Source organism: Penicillium mononematosum (genome assembly GCF_028829835.1).
Source record: "Penicillium mononematosum strain IBT 11891 chromosome Unknown utg000002l:1.0-8112719.0:1.0-8118358.0, whole genome shotgun sequence".
NCBI lineage: Eukaryota > Fungi > Ascomycota > Eurotiomycetes > Eurotiales > Aspergillaceae > Penicillium > Penicillium mononematosum.
In genome coordinates, this window is record NW_026643272.1 from 4,443,680 (window position 1) to 4,465,513 (window position 21,834).

General features: G+C 49.3%; 10 protein-coding genes across 10 annotated transcripts; 6 read left to right on the forward strand and 4 right to left on the reverse strand.

Annotated features, from left to right (window-relative positions):
- Nucleotides 1-862: 862 nt before the first annotated feature.
- N7519_003477 (spherulation-specific family 4 protein) lies at nucleotides 863-1,669 on the forward strand (the record flags this gene model as incomplete). The annotated part of the gene is made up of 1 exon (XM_057290255.1): nucleotides 863-1,669. The coding sequence occupies one exon, from the start codon at nucleotides 863-865 to the stop codon at nucleotides 1,667-1,669; it is 807 nt and encodes a 268-aa protein (XP_057151457.1).
- Nucleotides 1,670-1,927: 258 nt separating this feature from the next.
- N7519_003478 (thiamine pyrophosphate-dependent dehydrogenase E1 component subunit alpha) lies at nucleotides 1,928-3,553 on the reverse strand (the record flags this gene model as incomplete). The annotated part of the gene is made up of 5 exons (XM_057290256.1): nucleotides 3,398-3,553; nucleotides 3,147-3,334; nucleotides 3,032-3,093; nucleotides 2,760-2,969; nucleotides 1,928-2,698 (listed from the first exon to the last, which is right to left on the reverse strand). Exons 1-5 carry the CDS (start codon nucleotides 3,535-3,537, stop codon nucleotides 1,928-1,930), a joined length of 1,371 nt encoding a protein of 456 aa, XP_057151458.1. The 5' UTR covers nucleotides 3,538-3,553.
- A 216-nt stretch (nucleotides 3,554-3,769) lies between these two features.
- On the reverse strand, nucleotides 3,770-4,249 carry N7519_003479 (NUDIX hydrolase; the record flags this gene model as incomplete). Its single annotated transcript, XM_057290257.1, has 1 exon — nucleotides 3,770-4,249. The coding sequence occupies one exon, from the start codon at nucleotides 4,247-4,249 to the stop codon at nucleotides 3,770-3,772; it is 480 nt and encodes a 159-aa protein (XP_057151459.1).
- A 498-nt stretch (nucleotides 4,250-4,747) lies between these two features.
- Nucleotides 4,748-5,721, forward strand: N7519_003480 (tyrosine-protein phosphatase; the record flags this gene model as incomplete). Its single annotated transcript, XM_057290258.1, has 2 exons — nucleotides 4,748-5,249; nucleotides 5,354-5,721. The coding sequence occupies 2 exons, from the start codon at nucleotides 4,748-4,750 to the stop codon at nucleotides 5,719-5,721; spliced, it is 870 nt and encodes a 289-aa protein (XP_057151460.1).
- A 1,058-nt stretch (nucleotides 5,722-6,779) lies between these two features.
- On the forward strand, nucleotides 6,780-7,725 carry N7519_003481 (uncharacterized protein; the record flags this gene model as incomplete). The annotated part of the gene is made up of 6 exons (XM_057290259.1): nucleotides 6,780-6,963; nucleotides 7,011-7,017; nucleotides 7,078-7,158; nucleotides 7,209-7,236; nucleotides 7,309-7,435; nucleotides 7,484-7,725. The coding sequence occupies 6 exons, from the start codon at nucleotides 6,780-6,782 to the stop codon at nucleotides 7,723-7,725; spliced, it is 669 nt and encodes a 222-aa protein (XP_057151461.1).
- Nucleotides 7,726-7,770: 45 nt separating this feature from the next.
- Nucleotides 7,771-10,044, forward strand: N7519_003482 (Glycoside hydrolase superfamily; the record flags this gene model as incomplete). Its single annotated transcript, XM_057290260.1, has 3 exons — nucleotides 7,771-8,249; nucleotides 8,303-9,755; nucleotides 10,021-10,044. The coding sequence occupies 3 exons, from the start codon at nucleotides 7,771-7,773 to the stop codon at nucleotides 10,042-10,044; spliced, it is 1,956 nt and encodes a 651-aa protein (XP_057151462.1).
- Nucleotides 10,045-10,271: 227 nt separating this feature from the next.
- On the reverse strand, nucleotides 10,272-12,221 carry N7519_003483 (uncharacterized protein; the record flags this gene model as incomplete). Its single annotated transcript, XM_057290261.1, has 1 exon — nucleotides 10,272-12,221. The coding sequence occupies one exon, from the start codon at nucleotides 12,219-12,221 to the stop codon at nucleotides 10,272-10,274; it is 1,950 nt and encodes a 649-aa protein (XP_057151463.1).
- Nucleotides 12,222-14,085: 1,864 nt separating this feature from the next.
- On the reverse strand, nucleotides 14,086-15,511 carry N7519_003484 (UPF0075 domain protein; the record flags this gene model as incomplete). The annotated part of the gene is made up of 5 exons (XM_057290262.1): nucleotides 14,086-14,294; nucleotides 14,339-14,606; nucleotides 14,656-15,252; nucleotides 15,307-15,381; nucleotides 15,431-15,511. 5 exons carry the CDS (start codon nucleotides 15,509-15,511, stop codon nucleotides 14,086-14,088), a joined length of 1,230 nt encoding a protein of 409 aa, XP_057151464.1.
- A 435-nt stretch (nucleotides 15,512-15,946) lies between these two features.
- Nucleotides 15,947-17,960, forward strand: N7519_003485 (putative MFS sugar transporter; the record flags this gene model as incomplete). The annotated part of the gene is made up of 8 exons (XM_057290263.1): nucleotides 15,947-16,340; nucleotides 16,414-16,503; nucleotides 16,569-16,978; nucleotides 17,034-17,225; nucleotides 17,273-17,367; nucleotides 17,422-17,578; nucleotides 17,636-17,696; nucleotides 17,761-17,960. The coding sequence occupies 8 exons, from the start codon at nucleotides 15,947-15,949 to the stop codon at nucleotides 17,958-17,960; spliced, it is 1,599 nt and encodes a 532-aa protein (XP_057151465.1).
- Nucleotides 17,961-18,674: 714 nt separating this feature from the next.
- N7519_003486 (putative C6 transcription factor) lies at nucleotides 18,675-20,973 on the forward strand (the record flags this gene model as incomplete). Its single annotated transcript, XM_057290264.1, has 6 exons — nucleotides 18,675-18,717; nucleotides 18,817-19,264; nucleotides 19,321-19,738; nucleotides 19,792-20,400; nucleotides 20,454-20,545; nucleotides 20,607-20,973. The coding sequence occupies 6 exons, from the start codon at nucleotides 18,675-18,677 to the stop codon at nucleotides 20,971-20,973; spliced, it is 1,977 nt and encodes a 658-aa protein (XP_057151466.1).
- Nucleotides 20,974-21,834: the final 861 nt, after the last annotated feature.

Consider the following 21,834-nt stretch of genomic DNA (forward strand, 5'->3'; position numbering starts at 1 on the left):
GTGTACATATGGATTTGCATGATACCCTGGATGGTGGTATTTCATGGCGTTCTAGCCCATTCTTTATGATTATTCTATCTTAGCCTGAATGAATCATTGTACGATATTTGTTACATTCGTCTACGTAGGTCCTAGTAATATGTAGGCCTATCCTCAATAGTACACTTGCATGCAATTGAGCATACATATTTTGATTCTTGAGCCTTAATGGCAAGTGAATACCAAAATGTTCCCGGAGGTTTATGCATCTAAGTCTGCCCGCCAAAGCCACCTGAATCCGGGGAGATTGGAGAGCGTGTTCACTAAACTACAGCTATTTCAAGTGAGAAACAGATCTGAATTTCGAGTTTCATCTAACATGACGCAAAACATCAATATTCACATGGTAACAAGGGGATGCGCCAAGGGATCCAATCACCAAGTGCGCCAGGGCTGGATCTCTCGACTCCCACATTCCTCTACTCCGTACATTTTAATCAAGACCAGACATTTAATGGGGGCTCATTCCTCCGAAGGGATTCGGCATTTACTCATTCTTGGTATCACGGGCATTGAAGTTCAAGGTGATGTGGCTGATTTCTGTTATTCTAGGTCTCCTTCCACTTTCGGCCTGGATGCAATAGGGATCGAGGCTGATATTTGACTCTGCTGCCCCTATCCGATCCCTTTCTTCCCCCAGGCTAGTACTTCCCCGAGTCTCTCGGCTGGCATGTATAAAGCATGCATTACTCACTAAGTATACTACTTCCAACCAGTGTCGTTGGTCATTTCTCCTTTCCTTGCGCTCATTTTACATCATTGGCCTCCTGGGGTGATACATTTATTCGTTTCCTTGCTCACAGTCAGCCTCACATATATAACGATGTTTCGATTACTTGTCATAGCAACCGTGCTCACCCTAGCCTCAACTGCCATATCAACCGGCCTACTAATACCATTATACGCCTGGCCCGGTATAGACGCATGGAATACAATCTACGACTCAATCGTAGCCCATCCATCAATCCCATTCTACCTGATCATCAACCCATCCACGGGTCCCGGTAACACAGAATACCCAGAAGACGTCTTCATAACCGCCATCGCCAAGCTAAACAGTTATTCCAACACCAAGGTACTGGGCTACACATACACAAAACAAGGCACGCGGGCCAGCTCCGACGTTGAAAAGGACATCGCGACCTACGCCCACTGGGCCACATACGCAGGACAGAATATCCGTCTCTCTGGCATCTTCTTCGATGAGGCAGCCAACGGCGCAGATCCGAGCAAGCTCGCTTATTTCCAGAACCTCTCCCGGAAATCTAAGAGCAGCAGCTTGAGTACCGTCGTTTTCAATCCTGGTGTTAAGCTTGTGGCTGATGTTGCTGAGTGGTTCGCCGCGGCAGACTTCATTGTCGAGTATGAGAATACTTATGCTAATTGGGTGGCTCGCGCTCCTGATGAGCATTTCTCGACGTCTGATCATTATGGGAAGGATGCTGTTATCTTGAATCAGACGCCTGTGGATGCCGATGTTGATAATGTTGTTCGACTTGCGAAGGATCTGGGGCTCGGTGCTATTTATCTGGCTTCCGATGATAATTATATGAGCCTCGGTACTGTGCCTAAGGTTGCTGTTGCTGTTGCGCAAAGCCGGAATGCTAGGCGTAGGGGGCACAGTCGCTAGTAGGCTTGAGTATATAATATTTTTAGATATTTTCCCATTTCTATGTTCCGACCACGTGTGGTTGTGTGCTGTTAGGGCTTGTAAATTTAAATTTGTTCTTGGTTGAATATATAGGAGATTCCATGCAGTCGGACTCTAAAAGTATCACCACTGAACACCATTCTTCTGGACATCTCCGGAATCTATATGAATATAGCTCTCATATTAGAACGCTCCAACGCCCCCAGGGTCGCTTGTATATTTTTTGAGAGACAAGCCTTAATCCAGACCATTAATCCCATCTTTATACGGCCGCAGATCATACTCATCAGGATAAGTCTCCAAGATGCGCTTGAGCTCCGCCATCTGCTCCCTCTGCTCCTCCGTAATCTCCTCATAAACATCCGTAAAAGCGTGCCTAAGCGAGGGCTTCTTCTCCTGCTCCGCCTCGCCAAACTCTCTCAGCACCGCTTTCCGCATCTCATCCCGCGTCTCCTTCTCCTGCTCCTCACTCCAAATCCCCTGATTCTCTAGCCACTTCCGCAGCCGGATAATAGGATTATCACGACGTTTCCAGTCCTCGACTTCGACACGGGCGCGGTACGCAAAGCTATCGTCGCTGGTACTGTGGTGCGAGACACGGTAGCTCATGGCTTCGATCAGAACAGGCCGTCCGCCATCACTTAGAGCAAGTCGACGTGCCTCTTTCATCGCTTCGTTCACAGCGAAGACGTCATTGCCGTCTACGCGGATCGTGTCGATACCGTACCCCACGCCACGGCTGGCGATTCCATCGCCCCGGTACTGCTCTAGCGTTGGCGTTGAGATTGCGTAGCCGTTGTTTCGGCATATAAAGACAACCGGGCAGGACCGTGTCGCGGCGATGTTTAGCGCGGCGTGGAAATCACCTTCACTGGCGGCTCCTTCGCCGAAGTAGCAGGCCACAATGCGTGGGTCCCGGTTTGGGTTTTGAAGGTCTTGGAGTTTCAGTGCGTAAGCTGCTCCGGCGGCTTGGGGAATTTGTGTGGCTAATGGGGATGAAATTGTGTGCTGTTGTGTGTGAGAGGTTAGAAAAAGTACATTGCTGTAGCAAGGAGGTAGTGGCACTGACCGTGCGAGGATAGTTTTGCCCATAGTGGACTGGCATATTTCGACCACGGCCTGTATCGTTGGCATTGGCGAAGAGCTGGCTCATGAAGTTCTTCAATGTAAATCCGCGTTGTTGGAATACGCCGGCTTCGCGGTATTGTGCAAAGACCACATCATCTGGTGTCAATGCGGCCGCGGAGCCAACTGTGATACCTTCTTCGCCGGCGGAAACCTATAGGTAGCCAGTCAGATAAGCCTTGTTCTTCCTCTTCTCACTTGGTAAATTGGACATACCATGTAGAAACTTAAGCGACCCTGTCGTTGTGCCTCAAACATGACCACGTCCATAACGCTTACTGCACGCCAACAGTTAGGTACTTGATATCGCATCGAGTGTGGAGTAACTAACCAGACAGCATATTTTTGTACCACGTCAGAACCTCCTCATTTGTGACATCGGGTGCCGGTCTCGTCTTATCAATCTGGTAACCGTCTGAATCCATCACTCGGTAGGTAGGGATAGCGGGCAGATCGGAGGCTTTGAGGAACGCCATCTCCGAGGTGAATTTGCTGTTCACAGCACCTGGAAATCGAACGCTAAAGGGATAACATCTCGTCAGCGTTTCTTTCCCAAAAGAAAAGTATTGTTGAAGCAATCACCTATCTGACCCCGGCCGCTGCGAGATGGAGCTACTCCACCTCCGTGCGGGGACGATGCGCGCTGTGGTTACGGGCTGGCTGCGAAGGCCATTCCGAGACAGGAGCTTTAGAGACATTTTGCTCTCTCTTGTTATTAACATTGTAGTTTTAATTGTTTTCAATGGGAGAAGAGGGATTCCAAGGTCTTTGAGTGTTAAATCTGGGGAGTGCGGAGGGCGGTTGGCGTCGGCATTGGAACGTCACTCCGCGGCCAACCGAGTATTCGGTTGCGGGGAAATAACTGAAGAGTGAACAACATTGCAAGATCTCGATTGATTGTATTCTTTGTATCCAGATTGATTTTCTAAAACGAGGCCTCAAATGTCACACACCTCATATGTATCCCTCGCGGTGTAGTTCAAATCCCGTGCGTATCACATCCTGCATTGCGACAGGGATGGAGAGAGAGTCGATACGTTCCTCTTCCACCCATTGATACTCGGAAAACTCGCTGAGGCGGATTGCGACTATGTCAGCAGATTTATCATGGATCACAAAGTTGAGTTTCGTTATGGGCTGTTCTTCAGATCCCCACGACAATGATGCTACTTGATAGATGTTGTGGTAGCCCTGTAGTCCAAGACCTGTCTGCTCAAAGATGATCCGTCTCATGGTATCGTCGACGGTCTCATCAGTGTCTCGAACTGGGCCCGTTGGAGTATTCCACCATCCAATTGTGTGCGAGCCGGTGGCGCGCTTCAGCAGTAGGACAGTGTAGTGCCCGTTCTCTTGGTACCGGAAGACTGCTGCACCGACGCGCCACTCTTGACCCCGGGGTAAGTCTGAGATTCGGGTGATGTTTGGGGTTGCCATAGTTGGATGAACAAGTTGGTTCGAGAAGAAGGAGATGGAGTTGATTGGTGGAGAGTTGAAGTTCCACGGAGGGCAGTATAAATACCTATTATTTGCTATTTCGTTTGCTATTCGTTTGTTATTTCACTTCTATACGATCTCATTGTTTATTCTCTGACTTATATGAGGTTGAAGTCTACAAGAACAGCCCGTATAAAATGGGTTATAGAAAAAAGGCTCAACAAAACCCAAACGAAAGGGTGGAATTTATTTAAAATGGTATCTGAGAAGACATCTGAACAGACTACATACTAACAACTGTGTGAAAGGGCCATTGGGAATACATCAAAAGACGACATAAGTATCTATGAAGTGTTCCTGGAAAACAAGCCCGTCGTCGGATATGATGACATCGGTGCCTGCGTCGGCTCCACTAATGGATACGATGACATCGTTGAACTGGCTTTCTCTATATAACTTCGATCTCTGATTTCTGTTTTCGATCTGTGCAATTGAATAATGAACGAAGCCGATCACATCCGTCAGGTATTAAATACCGACATCCGAACTCCCATTCCCCAGGCGGTCGTGACTAGGATCACCTCCCTGCCACCATTTATCCCCATACAAGGTGTCTCCAACTTTCGCGATCTGAGCCATGATGGCAACCAGGTGCGCCCAGGATTTATATATAGGTCAGGAACTTTATCCGACATCTATGGTACCGGGAAATCCATCATTGCGGCCCAATTGGGAATCACTACAATCTTCGACCTCCGGAATGAAGGGGAGCGGCAAAAAGCTCCTTCGCCTTCTATCACAGGAGTCAAGACGATATGGCTACCGTACGGAGCTCGACCGGCCACTTTGAATCTTGGCGATTTCACGGGCGCAGATAAGGGCGCCGCAGGGTTCGTCAAGATGTACTTGGGGATCCTCGAAGCGGCTACCCCATCTTTCATCGAGATATTCAAGCATATCAGAGATAAACCAAATGATCCGTTCATCGTCCATTGCTCAGGTAAATTCCACATGTATCACCGTGATCTCATGTTTATTTTGCGTAGTCGCGTGCAGAAACCCCCTTCATAATCGACGGATGCTAACCATAAGTTCCATCCACAGCCGGTAAAGACCGCACAGGTGTATTTTCAGCTCTCGTCCTCCTCTTGATCGACCGACCCCATGACGAGATTGTTAATGATTACATCCTCACTCGAGTCGGATTGGAAAGCGCCCGGGAGAACCTCATGGAGGCATTCGCTGTAAACCTGGGAGCTGGTGGAGTCGACATCAACCAGCTGAGCCCCGAAGCGCTGGGTATGCTCGAACTGTGTGGTGTTCGCGCCACTTCCATGGCAGCCTTTCTGGTAGCATTCGAGAACTCTTGGAAGAATGGCGTTGAGGGTTATCTCATTGATGGACTTGGATTCTCGCAGAGTGATGTATCGGTGATGCGCAGGAACCTTACACAGCGGGTCACCTTCAGATAATTATACAAATATAAACAAGCATGTAGAGAGTACACATTGTTGTACTAGTTATGTTTAAACTCGACCAAGTCTTAAGGTTCTCCGGACATGTCTTCATTGCTGCCTCACAAATATGTCTTCAACAAAATAGATGGGAAAATATCCGTGGTTACGTACGTACAGTATCCTCTGCACGATTTATGAGACTTTCTCTCTGTTATATCAAAGGAGTCTCGATATGCATTCCCTCCCGCGCACAGAACGTATACGTAATATCCAGCCTGGTCGCAGACTGCTCACTGACGACATGTATCCAAGAGAAATCCTCGATCCTCTGGCACACAGCGATTTGTTCCATGCTCTGTATCATTTGCCCATCCCATGACCCACCCTCTTCAATCTCAATTACCCGCTCAACCACCCTGGCAGCAGAGATGCTATCCCAAACCGCCTCCCGTATGGGTTGCCGTCGCAGGATACTCAAGACCTCGCGTCGGACTATGGGATGCCGGCATTTGACCCCAATTATGTAAAGTATGGAAATAAATACGGCGTATTTTACCACTAGACCACCACAAAAACCATGGTTCCTGTTTAGGGCCTAGGGAGGGCCATATCCCAGTTTGACATGTCCGATTGCGCTGAAGTTTCGACATGTGAGCGTCGCGGAAACCCATGCTTACGTATAGCCACCTAGGTGCACCCCCCCATGCTAAAAGAAATTAAGCCTTAAGCCTCCCGTCTATAGCTTCAGCTCTCAACTTCCGTACAGCTCCACGTGTTTGAGTCCAGAATCGGAATTCGCTTTCATCCCTGGGATTACCGCAATTCGTGCATTAGCGTTGCTACCGTTGCCTTCTCCCCCACGCGAGGGGTTGTTGGCTGATATCCCCGCTTGGAGAGCCCAGACTACAATGCATGTGCGTTGCATCACTCTGCTGGTACTTTTGTGTAGGTCACCTGCTCATTTTCAGTCCGATATCAGCCAGTACTAGTGGATGAAAGGATGAATTAACCTACTTATTCTATCAAGCCCCTCGACCTTCCAAAAGCCTTTCAAGATAGTTTGCTTCCACGCTATGTATCTTTGGAATCAGCTTGTGCTAGCGGTGTTTCCTTCAGTGCTACAGACAACTCTTGGGAAGAATGTCTTGGATCTTAGTGGTGATGGATGGACTGTCAGTAGCAAGGCACTGAATATTAGTGTCCCCGGCCGTGTTCCTTCGCAAGCGCATTTGGATCTTCTTGCTGCGAATATTATTGGTGAGTCTTTTATAGTCTGAAATATTGACTGGTCTAACAAAAACCAGATGAACCGTTAGTTGAACGCTCGCTTCTCTTGTAATCTGCTCTGTGCTAACTCAAATCGCGCCCAAGCTATTATGGCTTGAATGACTTCAACTTGCGTTGGGTTGCAGAAAACAATTGGACTTATACAAGTAACACAATCGACGGATTGTTTGTGTTCTTCCCTGTCTTAATAGGGGATCACCACTGACTCTTCCCAGATTAAACAACTCAAAATCCTCCTGGCTGGTGTTTAACGGCCTTGACACCTTTACAACAATCGAGTTTTGAGGTCAATTTATAGGAACCACGAATAATCAGTTCCGGCAGTACATTTTCAATATCTCCAATGCGCTGAAATATTGCAACGGCCCTTCTAGCGTCTCTCTCGAGTTTGGAAGTGCCATTAAGAGCGCGAATGCAATCGCCGCTGACCCCAATTCACAAAGTAAGTGTCCCACAATGGGATAACACAAATGTCTGACAATGTCTCCAGGATGGCCTAGCGGTGTTCAAGGAACCTTTGAGTTCCCTAACCGCTGGTTTATTCGCAAACAACAGTCCGACTTTGGCTGGGATTGGGGCCCAGCGTTCTCGCCTGCTGGGCCATGGCAGAATGTCTACCTGGTGCAGTCCGAGCGCGAGGAAGAACTTTACGTTGTAAACACAGGCTTTGACATATACCGAAAGGGCCAGATCAATCACCTTGCCCCGACCAGAGTCAGCCCTGGGTCGTGAATGCAAGTATAGGCTATGTCGGCTCCCCACCTGAGACACCCGTCGATGTCTATCGAGATCAGGGACCTTGAGTCCGGCAAAGTATTGAAGTCCGGATCTCTCGATAATGTTGTTGTATCTGGGCAAACAATCACTGGTAACACAATCGTTGATGCAAATGCACCTAGCCTCTGGTGGCCCGCCGGCATGGGCAAGCAAAGCATGTACAACGTCACAGTCACAATCCAGAACGAAGGCCAGAACCTCGTCAGCGTAACCAAACGCACTGGCTTCCGTACCATTTTCCTGAACCGATCCAATATCACCGACGAGCAGTTAGCCCAGGGCGTCGCACCCGGCGCGAATTGGCATTTCGAAGTGAATGGCCATGAATTCTACGCTAAGGGCTCGAATCTCATTCCACCAGATGCGTTCTGGCCGCGAGTCACAGAAGCCAAGATGCAGCGACTCTTTGATGCAGTCGTGGCTGGAAACCAGAATATGCTCCGAGTCTGGGCTTCGGGCGCTTACCTTCCCGACTTCATGTACGATCTCGCCGACGAGCGTGGAGTGTTGCTGTGAGCGAGTTCCAATTCAGCGATGCCCTGTATCCGACCGACCAACCGTTCCTTGACAACGTTGCTGCTGAGGTTGTCTACAATGTGAGACGGGTCAATCATCATCCATCCTTGGCTTTGTGGGCCGGTGGAAATGAGATTGAAAGCTTGGAGCTACCAATCGCTAAGCAACATGATCCTGCATCATACGCCCGCTTGGTTGGCGATTATGAACATCTGTTTATATCTCTGATACTTCCGTTGGTCTACGAGAACTCGCGGTCGATTTCATACATGCCCAGTAGCACCAACAACGGCTTCCTGAAAGTCGATCTGTCTGCTCCAGTTCCGATGGTAGAGCGGTACGATAATGGTACAGAGAAAAAAGGACATTACTATGGTGATACCGACTACTATAACTATGACAGCAGTGTGGCGTTCGACTTCACCGGCTACCCGGTAGGTCGCTTCGCCAACGAATTTGGCTACCACAGCATGCCGAGCCTACAAACGTGGCAGCAAGCCGTGGACGATGAAGACCTCCACTTCAACAGCAGCACCATCATGCTCCGAAACCACCACTACCCATCAAACAGCCCAGACACCCACAACTACAAGAACTCATCTATGGGCATGGCCGAAATGACCTTGGCAGTGGAGAGATACTACCCGATCCCTAATAAGCAAGACTCCGTCGCCAACTTCAGCGCCTGGTGCCACGCCACCCAGCTTTTCCAAGCAGACATGTACAAGTCCGAAATTCAGTTCTATCGCCGCGGAAGCGGAATGCCAGAGCGCCAGCTCGGAGCCCTATATTGGCAACTCGAGGATATCTGGCAGGCGCCGACATGGGCTGGAATCGAATATGACGGCCGCTGGAAAGTCCTTCACTACGTCGCCCGCGACGTCTTCCAACCCGTCATCGTCTCGCCGTTCTGGAACTCTTCAACTGGCCATCTGTCTATCTACGTGACATCGGATCTTTGGGAGACTGCACATGGAACTGTGAATCTTACCTGGACAGATTTATCCGGCAAGCCAATCAAAGAGAACGCGGGTACTCCCTTGACCAAACAGTTCTCCGTTGGAGCACTCAATACTACCAGTATCTACGAAACCAACGTGGCAGAGCTCTCTCTGCCGAATACGAAGGATGCCATCCTGATCATCGACCTCACTGCTCAGGGCCGTCTCCCAAATGCCGAAAGCAAGACCCTGACTACGTTCACACAGCGGAATAGGTTCACCCCCGTCTTCCCTAAAGATCTTGCACTCAAAGACCCCGAACTCAAGCTGTCTCATGATGCACAGGCTGGCACGTTTACCGTCGAAGCGCAGAGTGCTGTCTCGCTGTATACATGGCTTGACTATCCCGCTGGTGTGGTGGGATACTTCGAGGATAACTCTTTTTCTTTGCTTCCTGGCGAGCAGCGGACTCTTCGGTTCGTTGTGCAGAAAGATGAGACTGGAGGGAAGTGGGTGGATGGTGTTACTGTGCGTAGTCTGTGGGATCAGACTACTAAAACTTGATAGGTGTATACATTGCTGTTGGATCACCCCATTTTCATAGATGGATGCCTCCTTTCTTAGGCAGACTGAGCGCTTGCTGGTTTGCCTAGTTGCTGGTTTGTGGCCGTATAAAGGCCTTTCCTTCATTGATTGAATGCAGCAGATCTTTCGTCCTGATTCTCCCGAGTAGTGAATCGTTGTAGCCTCAACAATTGCATGTCGTCTTTGTTTTGTGCTTCTTTTTATCTAGCAACCTTGGAAACTTTCGAGCTAGCTTTTCGGTAACAGCCTCCGGTCATGACAGTATTGATCCGTGAATTATCTTCTATCCTTACGCTCAAACTAGGAATAGTACTCAGATAGATAATGGAATGGAATTAAATATGGTTAAGTGCCCTTATGGGGCGCTGACTAGTTCTTCCTATCAATATTTGCATATCATGTACAAGCCGTGCACTATATCTATATATCCGACTTATACTACCAAATTCGTATCCCCATCTATTTACCATTGTAAACAGCAGTGGCATCAGTGAGGAACTTGTCAAAGGCCCCATCACCGGTAGTCGGGACGATCGACCTAGGAAGATCCTCACCCTGGGCATTACGGTCATCGACAGTCTTAGCCTTGGTCTTCTCAACCCACTCCTTAGCAGAGTTGAACTCGGCATCGGCTGTACTCTGGTCCTTGTCATCAAGCGCCTCGAGCATAACAATCAAGTGCTTGCAGGCGGTTGCCCACTGCTTAGCAACAGTGGCCCAGGGTGCCACATCCGTAGCGAAGGCCTTCATAGCCATGTCGGGGAGAACATCGGGGATGGAGATAATGAGTTCGAGACGATCTTTCAACGCCTCAGTTCCGTCGCTTGTGCCGGCTTCGCGAGCGGTCCAGAAAGCCGTAATGTCCTTGTTAAGCTGGGTCGCATTGACCTGGGGATTTTGGTACGGCCAGTTCTGGTTGAGGTCGGTGAACGCGATGAGTGCGTTGTGAACAGTTGTGTCAGTACCCGCCAGCTCCCATAGGCTTGCTTCCGTAGACTTGGTGGCGTCGTACGACGGGCCGTTCCAGGTATAGTCGCCGTAGTTGGCGAGCGTGGCCATAGAGGCGTACGGTTGATTCATCGGGTTCGAGGTGAAGCCAAGAAGATGCTTATACAGTTCGGCCGCACGCTTGGTGAGCGGGTTGAGGAACAGGCGATCGCGGTTGGCGTCGTTGACTGGGAAGTTGTCCCATAGGAACAGGTTTTCGGTGACGTAGCTCTTGTCGGCTGCCACGACGCTGTCGACTGTAATTTCGTCGCTGAAGACCCCTTCGCCGGTCCACTGAACGCGGATCTTCTTGTTTAGCTTGGTGCCGAATTCTGTCTTGTACGGGGATGCTGCACTGCCGGCGTAGTGGGTCGGGACAGTCTCGAGGTCTTTGAGGTTGTTTGGCTCGATGTACTCCGTCTGAACGCGGTTCAGATAGAAGGTCTGGGCATCGGCGATCCATTCATCGTTCTCAGTTTTGAGCCACTTCTTCTTGTCCGCATCGCAATGGAACTCGAGGGGGATGTCATCGAGAGCAATGTAGAAGTTGCTGACACCAAAGTCGCGCAGCTGGTTAAACTTGGCGACAGTAGCGTCGAAGTCCTCGTCGGACGAGTAACATACATCTAGGCCGGGAGAAAGAGCGTAGGTGAAGTCGACATGGTTGGTATTTGCAGTCTCAACAAGCTCCTTGAGCTGGGTAAGCTCGTCTCCACTGTAAAGAGTGCGCCATTTGGCGCGAAGAAGTAGATCATCCTTGGGCGTGTACACATAGGTGTTCATCTTGTGCTTTCCATAGAAGGCAAACTGGTCAAGACGTGCCTCATGAGACCAAGGGACACCGTAGAAACCCTCGATTGAGCCACGGATAGACATGAGCGGCCAGTCGCGCACCTTGATACCGGGAATATGGTCACCGTCGAGAACTTGACGAAGAGTCTGTGCCGCGTAGAAAGTGCCGCGGGTGTCTACACCATTGAGTACAATGCTTGGCTGTTGCTCATAATTGCCACTTGCAAAGACGTAGCCATCAGCGTCAAGGCCATTCGCAGAGTTTCCGGCAAGAGCCTTAGCAGCAGCGACAGCGACACCAGCTTCGGCCTCCGTGCCAACGAAAATCTGCGTGCCCTTGCCGCTGGACTTGGAGGCGAGAACTGCATTACCACCGGCGGCAGCAACAACCTCCTTGACCGTGGAGATCGTGGCAGAGTCCTTGAAATCGTCGGTCACGATGGTGACATCGCCTGTGAGTGATACCTTTCCGCTGGTTAAGGTTATCTCTTGAGGAGTGGGCCACACGGTGGGGCCTCCATCTTCACGGCCAGCGAGGTCGTTGTGGGTAATGGGTGCAGAATTGACCGGCCCAAGAGCGAGGGCCACAAGAAAAGCCCGAAGGCAGGTGATGCGGTGTATATTGAACATTGTGTGAAAGAGAGAACAATTCCAGGACGTGGTTTATATACTAAGGAAGGTGCGGTTAACACCCCGAGGGTCTGTTTGATCACCTTCCAAGTTTGGAAGTTTGGAAGCGACCAGTGCCATCGGTTACATCATAGCGAGAAAAATTCACAGGTGCAGTATAGCCCATAGTGTTGCTATCGGGGTTTGATTTTGATTAATTTCTTAGGTCGTATGCAGCCGATATACCCTAAACAGCAGTTTAGAACGGTGTATTCCGGTTATCCGGAAGCTAAGATCTACAGGAGATTGTCTTCTCAGGTGGTAATGTTGGCAGATGGTGGTGTTCTCAGGTAGTAGTGTCTTGGGATAGCAGAGCAGCAGAGAGTGCAGGGACCTGCACGACGACGATCAGTTCGAACTGCCAGGGGCCATTTTGGCAAGCCAAGATGGTGACGAACCACCCCGCTCCTAAGTTAGCGCTTCCATTGTTAATATATAATAGATTATAGCGAGGTAAAGTGGAGGCAGTTTAATATACCCCCGGTGTCGCTAATCGTTGATTGGGTGGACACTTGACTTATCCCGTGGACGAGTACGACTTTGTAGATCAGGTATCAATCTCGGGATAATGTAGATATCTCGGCAAATCTCAACTTGAAAGCCCAAAGCTTTTCTGGACTGTAACGTTACACTCCTCAGATTGCGGGGTAAATGAGATAAAAGTTGGGCTGAATTGGATATACCCCGGTATATATGTTGAAATTGGAATAGATGCCCTAGATCTTGGGTCAATTATAATAATCTCAAGGCTATATATTTCAAAGACGGCACGGATCTTAATAGCATTGCAGTATATAGCACTCGAAAGTGTGGACAACTCTGACCAAACTACCCAATCTTGATCGATCTTGGTCGATCTTGGTATTTTTGTACGAGAGATGGAGATTTATTAATAACAGGAGTAGTCGCTTATGTGGCCTTCTATCTGTGAGGGTAAAGTATGTCTTGAACCTATTTGATCTTTCCACGACTTGACCCTTGTTCCCATATTTGTATATTCTCGAGTTAACGGCTATTAATTAAGGAGTATCTCTTTTCTAGATTAGCCATTTTTCGATTAATGATGCCCAAACTATATCTAAAACATAGTCCTTCTATCTGTTGAATGGTAGGTTTATACCTGCACGCGCAATGCAATTGTTAACGAAAGTACCATCCCCTTTAGGTACTTTATAAGCCTAGTTTTTTCCCGAGGTCCCATCAAGAGCTATCCACCTATGCATCGAGACTAACCTTCTCTGAGCCCAAGGAAAAGCTTAGCCCACAGTCTAGATCCTACTAGGCAAGGGATAGAAAGAGAAAGCAAGCTATCCCCACAGCCCTAGGGAGCATGAGCAACAAATTAAAAAGCCCACCGCAAGTCACAAGGATCATATAGACTCGGTGAATCCTCGGGCGAACAACTGCCGATGTAAAGAGACCCTGGACTTTCCTTGGCACGTGCCATTAGTACGTGTACTGCTAAAATGGCTGAATGGATATTTGCTGTGACGATCGAGGCTAAATGGAAACTGGTTTATGTATCAAGCTAGTGATATTAGTGTCGATCTGTCTGGTGGTTCTCATACTTAGTATGCACCACATGCGTTGACATCAATCGTGCTGTTTGAGCACATTTTCATTTTTAGATTTGAGATATTCACCGACATTTGAGAAAATAACCAGGAACAAGATTTCATTCGCCAGTCCAAATATATATGTAATCCATTGTAAAGTTGCGCCAAAAGTCAAAAAATTCCCGAAAGTATGTAAATGAACATTGGAAAGTATGTAAATGCATTCCAAAACCTTATGCAAAAAAATTCAAAAAGTCCGTGAGCCGTATTTACCATTTGTTGTCGAAAGCCTTGCCGTCAATGTAGTTAACCAGCTCGTTTACTGGGGGAAGATGATCACGACCAGCGCCAAACAACATGCCCTGACGCAAGACGTTGCGGTAGTTCTTGCCCGGAGACACCTTACCGAGGACATACTCTTGGCGAGTCTCGACACGGGTGGGGACAGGGATAGAGCGGCCGACCACGGCCTCCATTCCTGCCAAGCAAAGGTAATGGCCTCCTTAGCGCCACCAGGGATACCAGCTTCATCGAGCATCATAATGCGGGTGTTGGGGTAGTTCTCCTGGATAAAGGCGGTGATGTTAGGGTTATACGCGCCACCGCCGCACATATATATCTCAGCGATCTCAAGGTCCTTAGGAGCGTAGCGACGGTAATGGTCCACGATAGCCTGGGCGGTAACACGAGTGATGCTGGCGACAACATCGTCAGGCTTAAGGCCCTTGGCCTCGGCCTTGACGATGAACTCGTGCGCGAGAGTGTCACGGAAAACTTCACGACCCGTTGTCTTGGGGGGGTTCCAACGCGAAATAGGGATGTGTCAGGAAGTCGTCCACAAGTTCCTGGTCGACGGTACCGCGGGCTCCCATCTCGCCATCCTGGTCGTACTCGCGCTTGCCGTTTGTGTAGTGGCGTACGACGGCATCGATGAACACATTTCCTGGACCGGTGTCGAAATCGTAGCAGGCGTCAACGCCGCCGTGGCTATCCGGGAGGACAAAGCAGACATTTGCGATACCGCCGATGTTCTGGCATGCACGTAGCTTGGTCGGGTGGTGCAGCACCAGCGCGTCGAAGAAGGCAATGAGGGGTGCTCCTTGACGTCCAGCGGCCTGATCACTTACCCGGAAGTCGGTGACGGAGGTAATGCCCGTGCGCGAGGCGAGGAATGTGCCCTCGGCCATAGTCAGAGCGCTGCGGGTCTCGCCGGCCTCTGGCATGGAGAGTAGCCAGATGGTTTGGCCATGGGATCCGAGGACGTCAATTGATTTGATATCCACATTGTAATCCTTACAGAACTGGTGCACGGCAGAGGCGAAGGTCTCGCCCAGGATCACATTGACTTCAGACAACTCTGAAGGGGAGGTCTTGTTATGCAGGATCATGTTCATCACTCGCTTCTTGATCACAGGCTCAAGTGGAATTTCACCATACTGCGTCATTGGTCAGTGTGTCGTACCTTGTGGAGCATTCCCTTGGGTACTTGCCTTGAGTAGTTCGAAGTGCATAGGAGATTCGGGGGTCTCCTGGCGGAATCGGCAAAGAGCGCAGTCAATGCCATCCTATAGCTGATGAGTGTGGTGTTTCTCAATTGAACAGATAGTCACCTACCATAGACGTTCCGCTATTCAACCCCAACACTGTGATGTCTAAACTATGGCTGGTAGTGCCATTGACGGAGTTGGATGCCATATTTGATTACAAATTGTAGATAACAAATATAGAAGTATGAGGAGAACAATATTAAAAGAGAGAAACATGAGGATCCAAGACCCTATTTATCAGACCCGGTCCTGACTGCCGGAACTCCATAACGAACCAGCCGGTGAGTGGTGGAGACTGAAAATTTGGTTCGGCATTCTCAATTACTTCTGATAGATCTACTCCAAGTTCAAGAAATCAATGATTACATTACTAAGGGCAGAAGGGACCGGCAAAAAGCCTATTAGGAATTCCAATGGATAAATGGCTACACGCTTGAGGGCTGTGGGCTTACCCGCATGAACAGCTCCATCGTGTCCCCAGTCTTTACAGATTCTTCACCAAATGCCGGGGGCGGGTCCAATAACAAGGATTATTTGAGACAGCTTCTTTTTTCGATTCTTGGGATCTGGGGAAGTCACTGTCATGGGTTATACTACACTATGGAAGCGACTTTCGCCACGTCAGCTGAATGTTGCCATTCAAATATTCTCGCTGATCTCCATCTTCTTTGAGGGATATGACCAGGGGGTGATGGGTGGCGTCAACAGCTCGCCGAAATATGTCACAGAGGTTGGCATTGGTAAAGCTGATGGGACAGTGACCGACACCACTCACCAGGGTGGCATTGTCAGCATCTATTACCTGGGCGCGATCTTCGGTTGTTTCGCTGGCGGCTGGCTTGCAGATCGAGTTGGTCGGATCAATGGCCTACTCGCTGGCTCATTATTTGCGCTGGTCGGTGGCGCTCTGCAGGCGGGCGCCCAGAATTCGGACTTCATGCTGTGTGCGAGAGTGATTACAGGGATAGGGACAGGGGGTAAGCGTCCTTGCTAGTCTTGCCTCAGCTTGTGGGTTGGAAGGAGCTACGATTCTAATTTGTTATTTCACAGCCTTGACTGGGATTACCCCAGTATTAGTTTCTGAGACCTCTTCCGCGAACCATCGTGGTGGGTTTTTGGGTTATGTATTCATTGCCAATTGTGAGTCGTCAATTTGTGATATCCACTGTGGGGGTGATCCTTTCTGACATACATCCTTTTTCAAGATCTAGGAATCTCCGTCGCATACTGGATCTCCTTCGGCCTCGCTTTCGTCGATAACGGTTACTCGGACGTACGATGGCGCTTCCTCCTTGCCTTCCAGTGTTTCCCGGCACTCCTCCTAGCTGCCTTCATCAAAATGTTGCCGGATAGCCCCCGATTTCTGGCCTCAGTCGGGCGGAACGATGAAGCTCGAGACCTTTTGAACCGTATTCGCAAAGACCGGGCCTCCCAAGACGATATCGACCGCGAATACCTTGAGATTATAGTCACTGCGAAAGGAAGCAAGCTCAGCTCCCCCATTGAGTTTGTCAAGATCTTATTTGGAAAGGGTGGAAAACCAGGAATGAATCTCGGCCGACGAGCCTGGTTGTGTGTTTGGCTTCAAATTATGGCTTCCTGGACGGGTATTACAGTGAGTTACGGCGCTTACAACCAATGGACCATCAGGGTGCTAATGGTGATGATAGGCTGTTACTGCCTATTCTCCGGTACTGCTTGCCCAGGCAGGTTATAGTGATATAAAGCAAAACGGCCTTGCTGGAGGAATCAATACAATTGGAATCATCGGTACTATCATCAGTGCTCTAATCATTGACCGATTGGGCCGACGGGTATGCTTGATGGGCGGAGCGGCTGTTTTGTTTGCAGTCAACCTTATTGTGAGTTTAGTTTTTCTTCTGATCGAAATACTTCTAACAAATTTAAGGCCGGAGCTGTGTATGAAGGCTCGCTGCATAACCCTGAAAAGGCATCTCAATATGCACCTGGTGCTGTGACTATGCTCTTTTTATTCAATCTGGGGTAAGTCGGTATGAAATTGCGACACTCCTTGCATATATACTAAACTGGAACTAGTTATGCTGCCACCTGGGGCACGGTTGCTTTCTTGGTTCCCACTGAGATCTTCCCCAGTGATTTACGAGCCCAAGGCAATGGATTCGGGATCACCGGGTGGGCCATTGGGGTGGGTATGACCACTTTGGTCAACCCTATCATGTTTGATGTCATGACCGTAAGCTTCTTCGGTTTTTACTGAAGTACTTGGATGAAAATACTAATGACCTTTTAGAGCCGTACATACTTTTTGTTTGCTGGCCTTAACCTCATCTGGATCCCGATCGTCTACCTATGTATGTTTCTGATGTCTTATTAATCTACGTCCGATGCTGAGTTCTAACATCATCTTCTTCACAGTCTACCCCGAAACTCGGAACCGCTCTCTTGAATCGATTGACGCTCTTTTCTCGACGCCTAGTCCATTCCACTGGAAGATGGAACAGGCCTACAAGCTCCACGGTGATGTTCTTGCCGAACACGGAGTCAACAGGAATGAGGCTCTGGGTGATGGCAAGGGTGAGCTGACAACGTCTCCAACTGAACTTGGAACTGTCTAAAGCATCTGCCATTTACGTCATACTGTATAGTGTTACATCTACAGACACAACACATGTATAGGATCATGTACCTAAAGTTGTCACCTCGCACTTAATATTTTATATAGAGATTGTATACATACTATTCTTGCTTCTTTTTCACTTCTTCGTTACTTGTCTCTAGTAGTCGCCCCTACGGGTTAGGTCGTAACCACTTTTATATAGAACTAGCCAAGGATCTGTACAGACTTTAACGTTGAATGCATTCAATATTTTCTTTTAAGTTTCTCTTTAAGTTTTATATGCAAATCAGAATTGATCCACCAGGTATATAATATATATTATTACTCTTATCTTCCAGATCCAACGATCGTCCAAATCTCCACCGCATTCGATCGTCCCGGAGTCAACTAGAATGACACGCCGCTGACTCAGCTTTTTGTGGCAGGTTCCAAGCAACTCTAACGTCGACTTTTATCCTTCGCTCATTTCCAGGATTTCAATTGTGCATGTCATCTGAGAAATTTGCTACTTGAGCTTGATTGTCAATATTGTCGATTTTTTGGCCTTTTTCCCATTCTGCACAGGCTTACCCCAGGATCTTGCACACACGACCCGTGTCTCTGCGCAGACCCCAAACCCCGTTTCTGACCGAAGCTCGCGGCCCGCGAATTGTCTCCCGCGTCCTTGCTCCTGAGACCACCAATTTCTGTTGGAAACGAACTAATGAATTGAATGTCGCAAAAACCCCGAAAGCTCCAACGCGTCTCTAAAGCCTGTAAGATCCCCACGTTCAATTGTATACTCCACTCGCGCTTGGCGGCAATTATTCCCCCGGATTGTACTAGAAAGCTCTGAGCTCATCCCGCATCCACAGGCGACTTCTGCAACAGACGCAGCATCAAGTGCGGCAGAAGTGAAGACCCGCTAGGCAGATGTCAGAATTGTGCCGATTTTGATGTTCCGTGCACCTTTGATCGCCCCGCAAAGCGCCGGGGTGTCAAGGCTGGCACCAGGGCTTCCATGCGCGAGACCCCGTTGGTAGGAACGCCTGCCCCCGAGCACGTCCCCCCTGTACCGCCTTCTGCGCAGGCTACAGGGAGGATGTCAAATTCCTCTGCGTCTAGGAGCTCGTACTACACCGAGTCAGGCCACCGCCCGTCATTGACTGGGGATCCATGGTCTACCTTCAATACTGGCGGCGTGGCAACGGAAGGGTATGATGACGACGGCGCATTGCGGAACTCGTGGAATGCATTTGCCATTGCCAGTGATCGTCAAATCCGAAATCTTGTGCAAGTATACTTCGAGATTGTGTATCCAATGTACGAATCGAGCTTGTCGTTGCTCCTGTTTCTTTCTATGGCTGATAAATTTCTAGCTTCCCGCTTTTCCACAAGCAATCTTTCATTGAGAGAGTTCATAACCAAGAGCATCTCCGAAATCCGGGGTTGTTTGCCTCAACAATGGCAGTTTGCGCCTTGGTTTCTGGGCGCGCGCGAGACGGCGCGCTGTTCACGAATAGGTGGCATCGCGATGAACTTGCCGAACCTCCATCCGAGGCATTTTACGCCGCGGCCAAGGATTCTATTCCCCGAGACCTCGCAGCGGCAAGAGGTATTAACTATATGCGTGCATGCGCTATTCTCGCAATCGCTAGCATTCAAAACGGCCAAATCAAGAATATGCAAAAGTTCTCCGGCATGTACCATACTCTCACCAGCATGGAGGGTCTTCATGATGAAAAGCTTTGGCCAAAGAACCTGAGTCCCATCGAAACCGAGGAGAGGCGAAGACTAGTATGCATTCTCTCATCTTACGGTTATGATTTCCACTAACTCTGGGTCTGAAGTTCTGGTCTATCTATACATTAGATATCTATTCCACTATTGTATGGGGAGGCGTGATTCGATATCGCGAAGCGCATTCTCTGGTACGATATCCGAGTGAAGTGGACGATGAGTTTATTACACCCCACGGCTACGGGCTCCCGCCCGTGTCTCCAGAGTCGGGCGTCAGCCCGGACGATGTGACCGTCGTATCACGGCAACCTGTAGCATGGCTTCGGGGCTGGAACTTTACGACAGATCTATATCGAATTCTAGAATACGTCGTTGATGGCAATCGCCGTCGTTTCTCGTCAGCCAACGGAACCTCACAGGTGTGGTCTCTGTTCACCCCGGCATCCATGTCAGAACCAGCAGTCATGGAGAGGGTACTATCGATGTACGCCGCGCTGCCCCCGCAATTCAAAGAAACCCCACCCACTACAGGCGACATGGCGAAGGATCTGTTCGGGTTCCAGTCTGCCAACATCCAGGCAACACTACAGCTCCTCCGGATGGTCCTCTTGTCAGCGGAAGAGCTTGGTGTAGACCGCAAGTGTGACGTGGCTGGAGAACTTCTCAGCGTCTTCAGCAAAGTTCCCGTGGAGTATTTGAACGCCATCAGCTCCCCTTTGGTATGTCCACCACCCTTGCTCTTCTAAACCCCCATTTCACTAACCGCTTACAGCTTCATCATCTCGGCGGAATCGGTTATATCCTCGGCTCTGTCATGGAAGGAAGCTTATCAGAAGCATCGTACCAACGCGTCCGCACGTTGCTGTAAGTCCTTTGCCCATTCCAAGCCACCCACTCCGACCAATAACTAATACCATCCCTACAGACTCGAAATGGCCGACCTCCTCGGCCGCCTCGAGACAGGTCTCCAGCGCGCCTCTGGCGCTAGTCAACGACTTCGGTCGCAGGTAGACAGAATCGACGGCTACATGCGCACCTCCCGACTACCCAATCTCACGGCGCCACACCCACCCCCTCAACATAACACAATCCCCATCGATACTAAACGCGAGATCCCTATCCCAGCCACAACATACATTCCTCCCACTGGCCCAGCCCCGGCAGTCGGTCCACCGACGGCAATGGGCGGGCAAATGATGCAGTTCCAGCTGCCGCCGGAGCTGTTGTCAGATTGGCCGTGGCCGTTGGATGGGGCTCATTCGGAGGGTTTTCTTCCGCTGGCGTTTGAATAGTTCACTTGGTGGTTGCTGGGTGGGTTTGTGGGAGTTGGAGGCCGCGTGTTTAATGATTCCATAGAGTAGAGAAAAGGGGTTGTATCTAATCATCTGTTTATATTTATATCTCAGGGTGTAATTGAGCGGAAGTCACGGATCGTGGTGTTTATTACTGCTCTTCGTCTTGTTATATTTGTGCATATTTCATCTCTCTCACATGTTCTGTTTGGGTTCCCAGCTTGATGGTCAAAGAATCTATTTATCTTGAGTGGAGTGGTGGGGGCAGACCTCGGGTAGCTGTTTATATGCTTGTCATATTAATTTCTATCCACCCTGTACGTGGAGAATTCAAATTGGAAAAGCATATGCATGCAATCATCGAGGAAGTTCTTTAGGAAGTTCTACATTTTCTGAGACCGAAACGAGCGAGTACATACAGGCCACATTCCGTTATAGAGCACACCGAAGGTCTTGCCCGTCATTGCTAAGCCTTAATCTTGGCTTTAGGAAAGACGGGATACAAATAGCACCGGGCCGGTGTACTCAAACCCCGCTGCCTTGCCGTCAAAATGCGGGGGGGATACATATTGACTTTGGATCTGCTTCGGTCTTCCAAGGCTAAACGAGGGTCACAGTATGTACACCGCAGTTAAGGTGAATGCAACCGAGAGGGTCCGGGGCTTCATTGGTCATTTTGAACTGGTTTAGACCTGCTGGTCTGGACGTTTCGTTTCATGTTAGTCCCGGTCAACCTCCGAAAGGAAGGTTTTGATTTGTCTAAGAGTTTACCCCACAAATGGCTTGAGTCTGAGGCATTAATATCTAAGCATCTCTTATCAAAGTCTTATTCTGTTCCAGGTGATTTTCAAGCTAATCCTG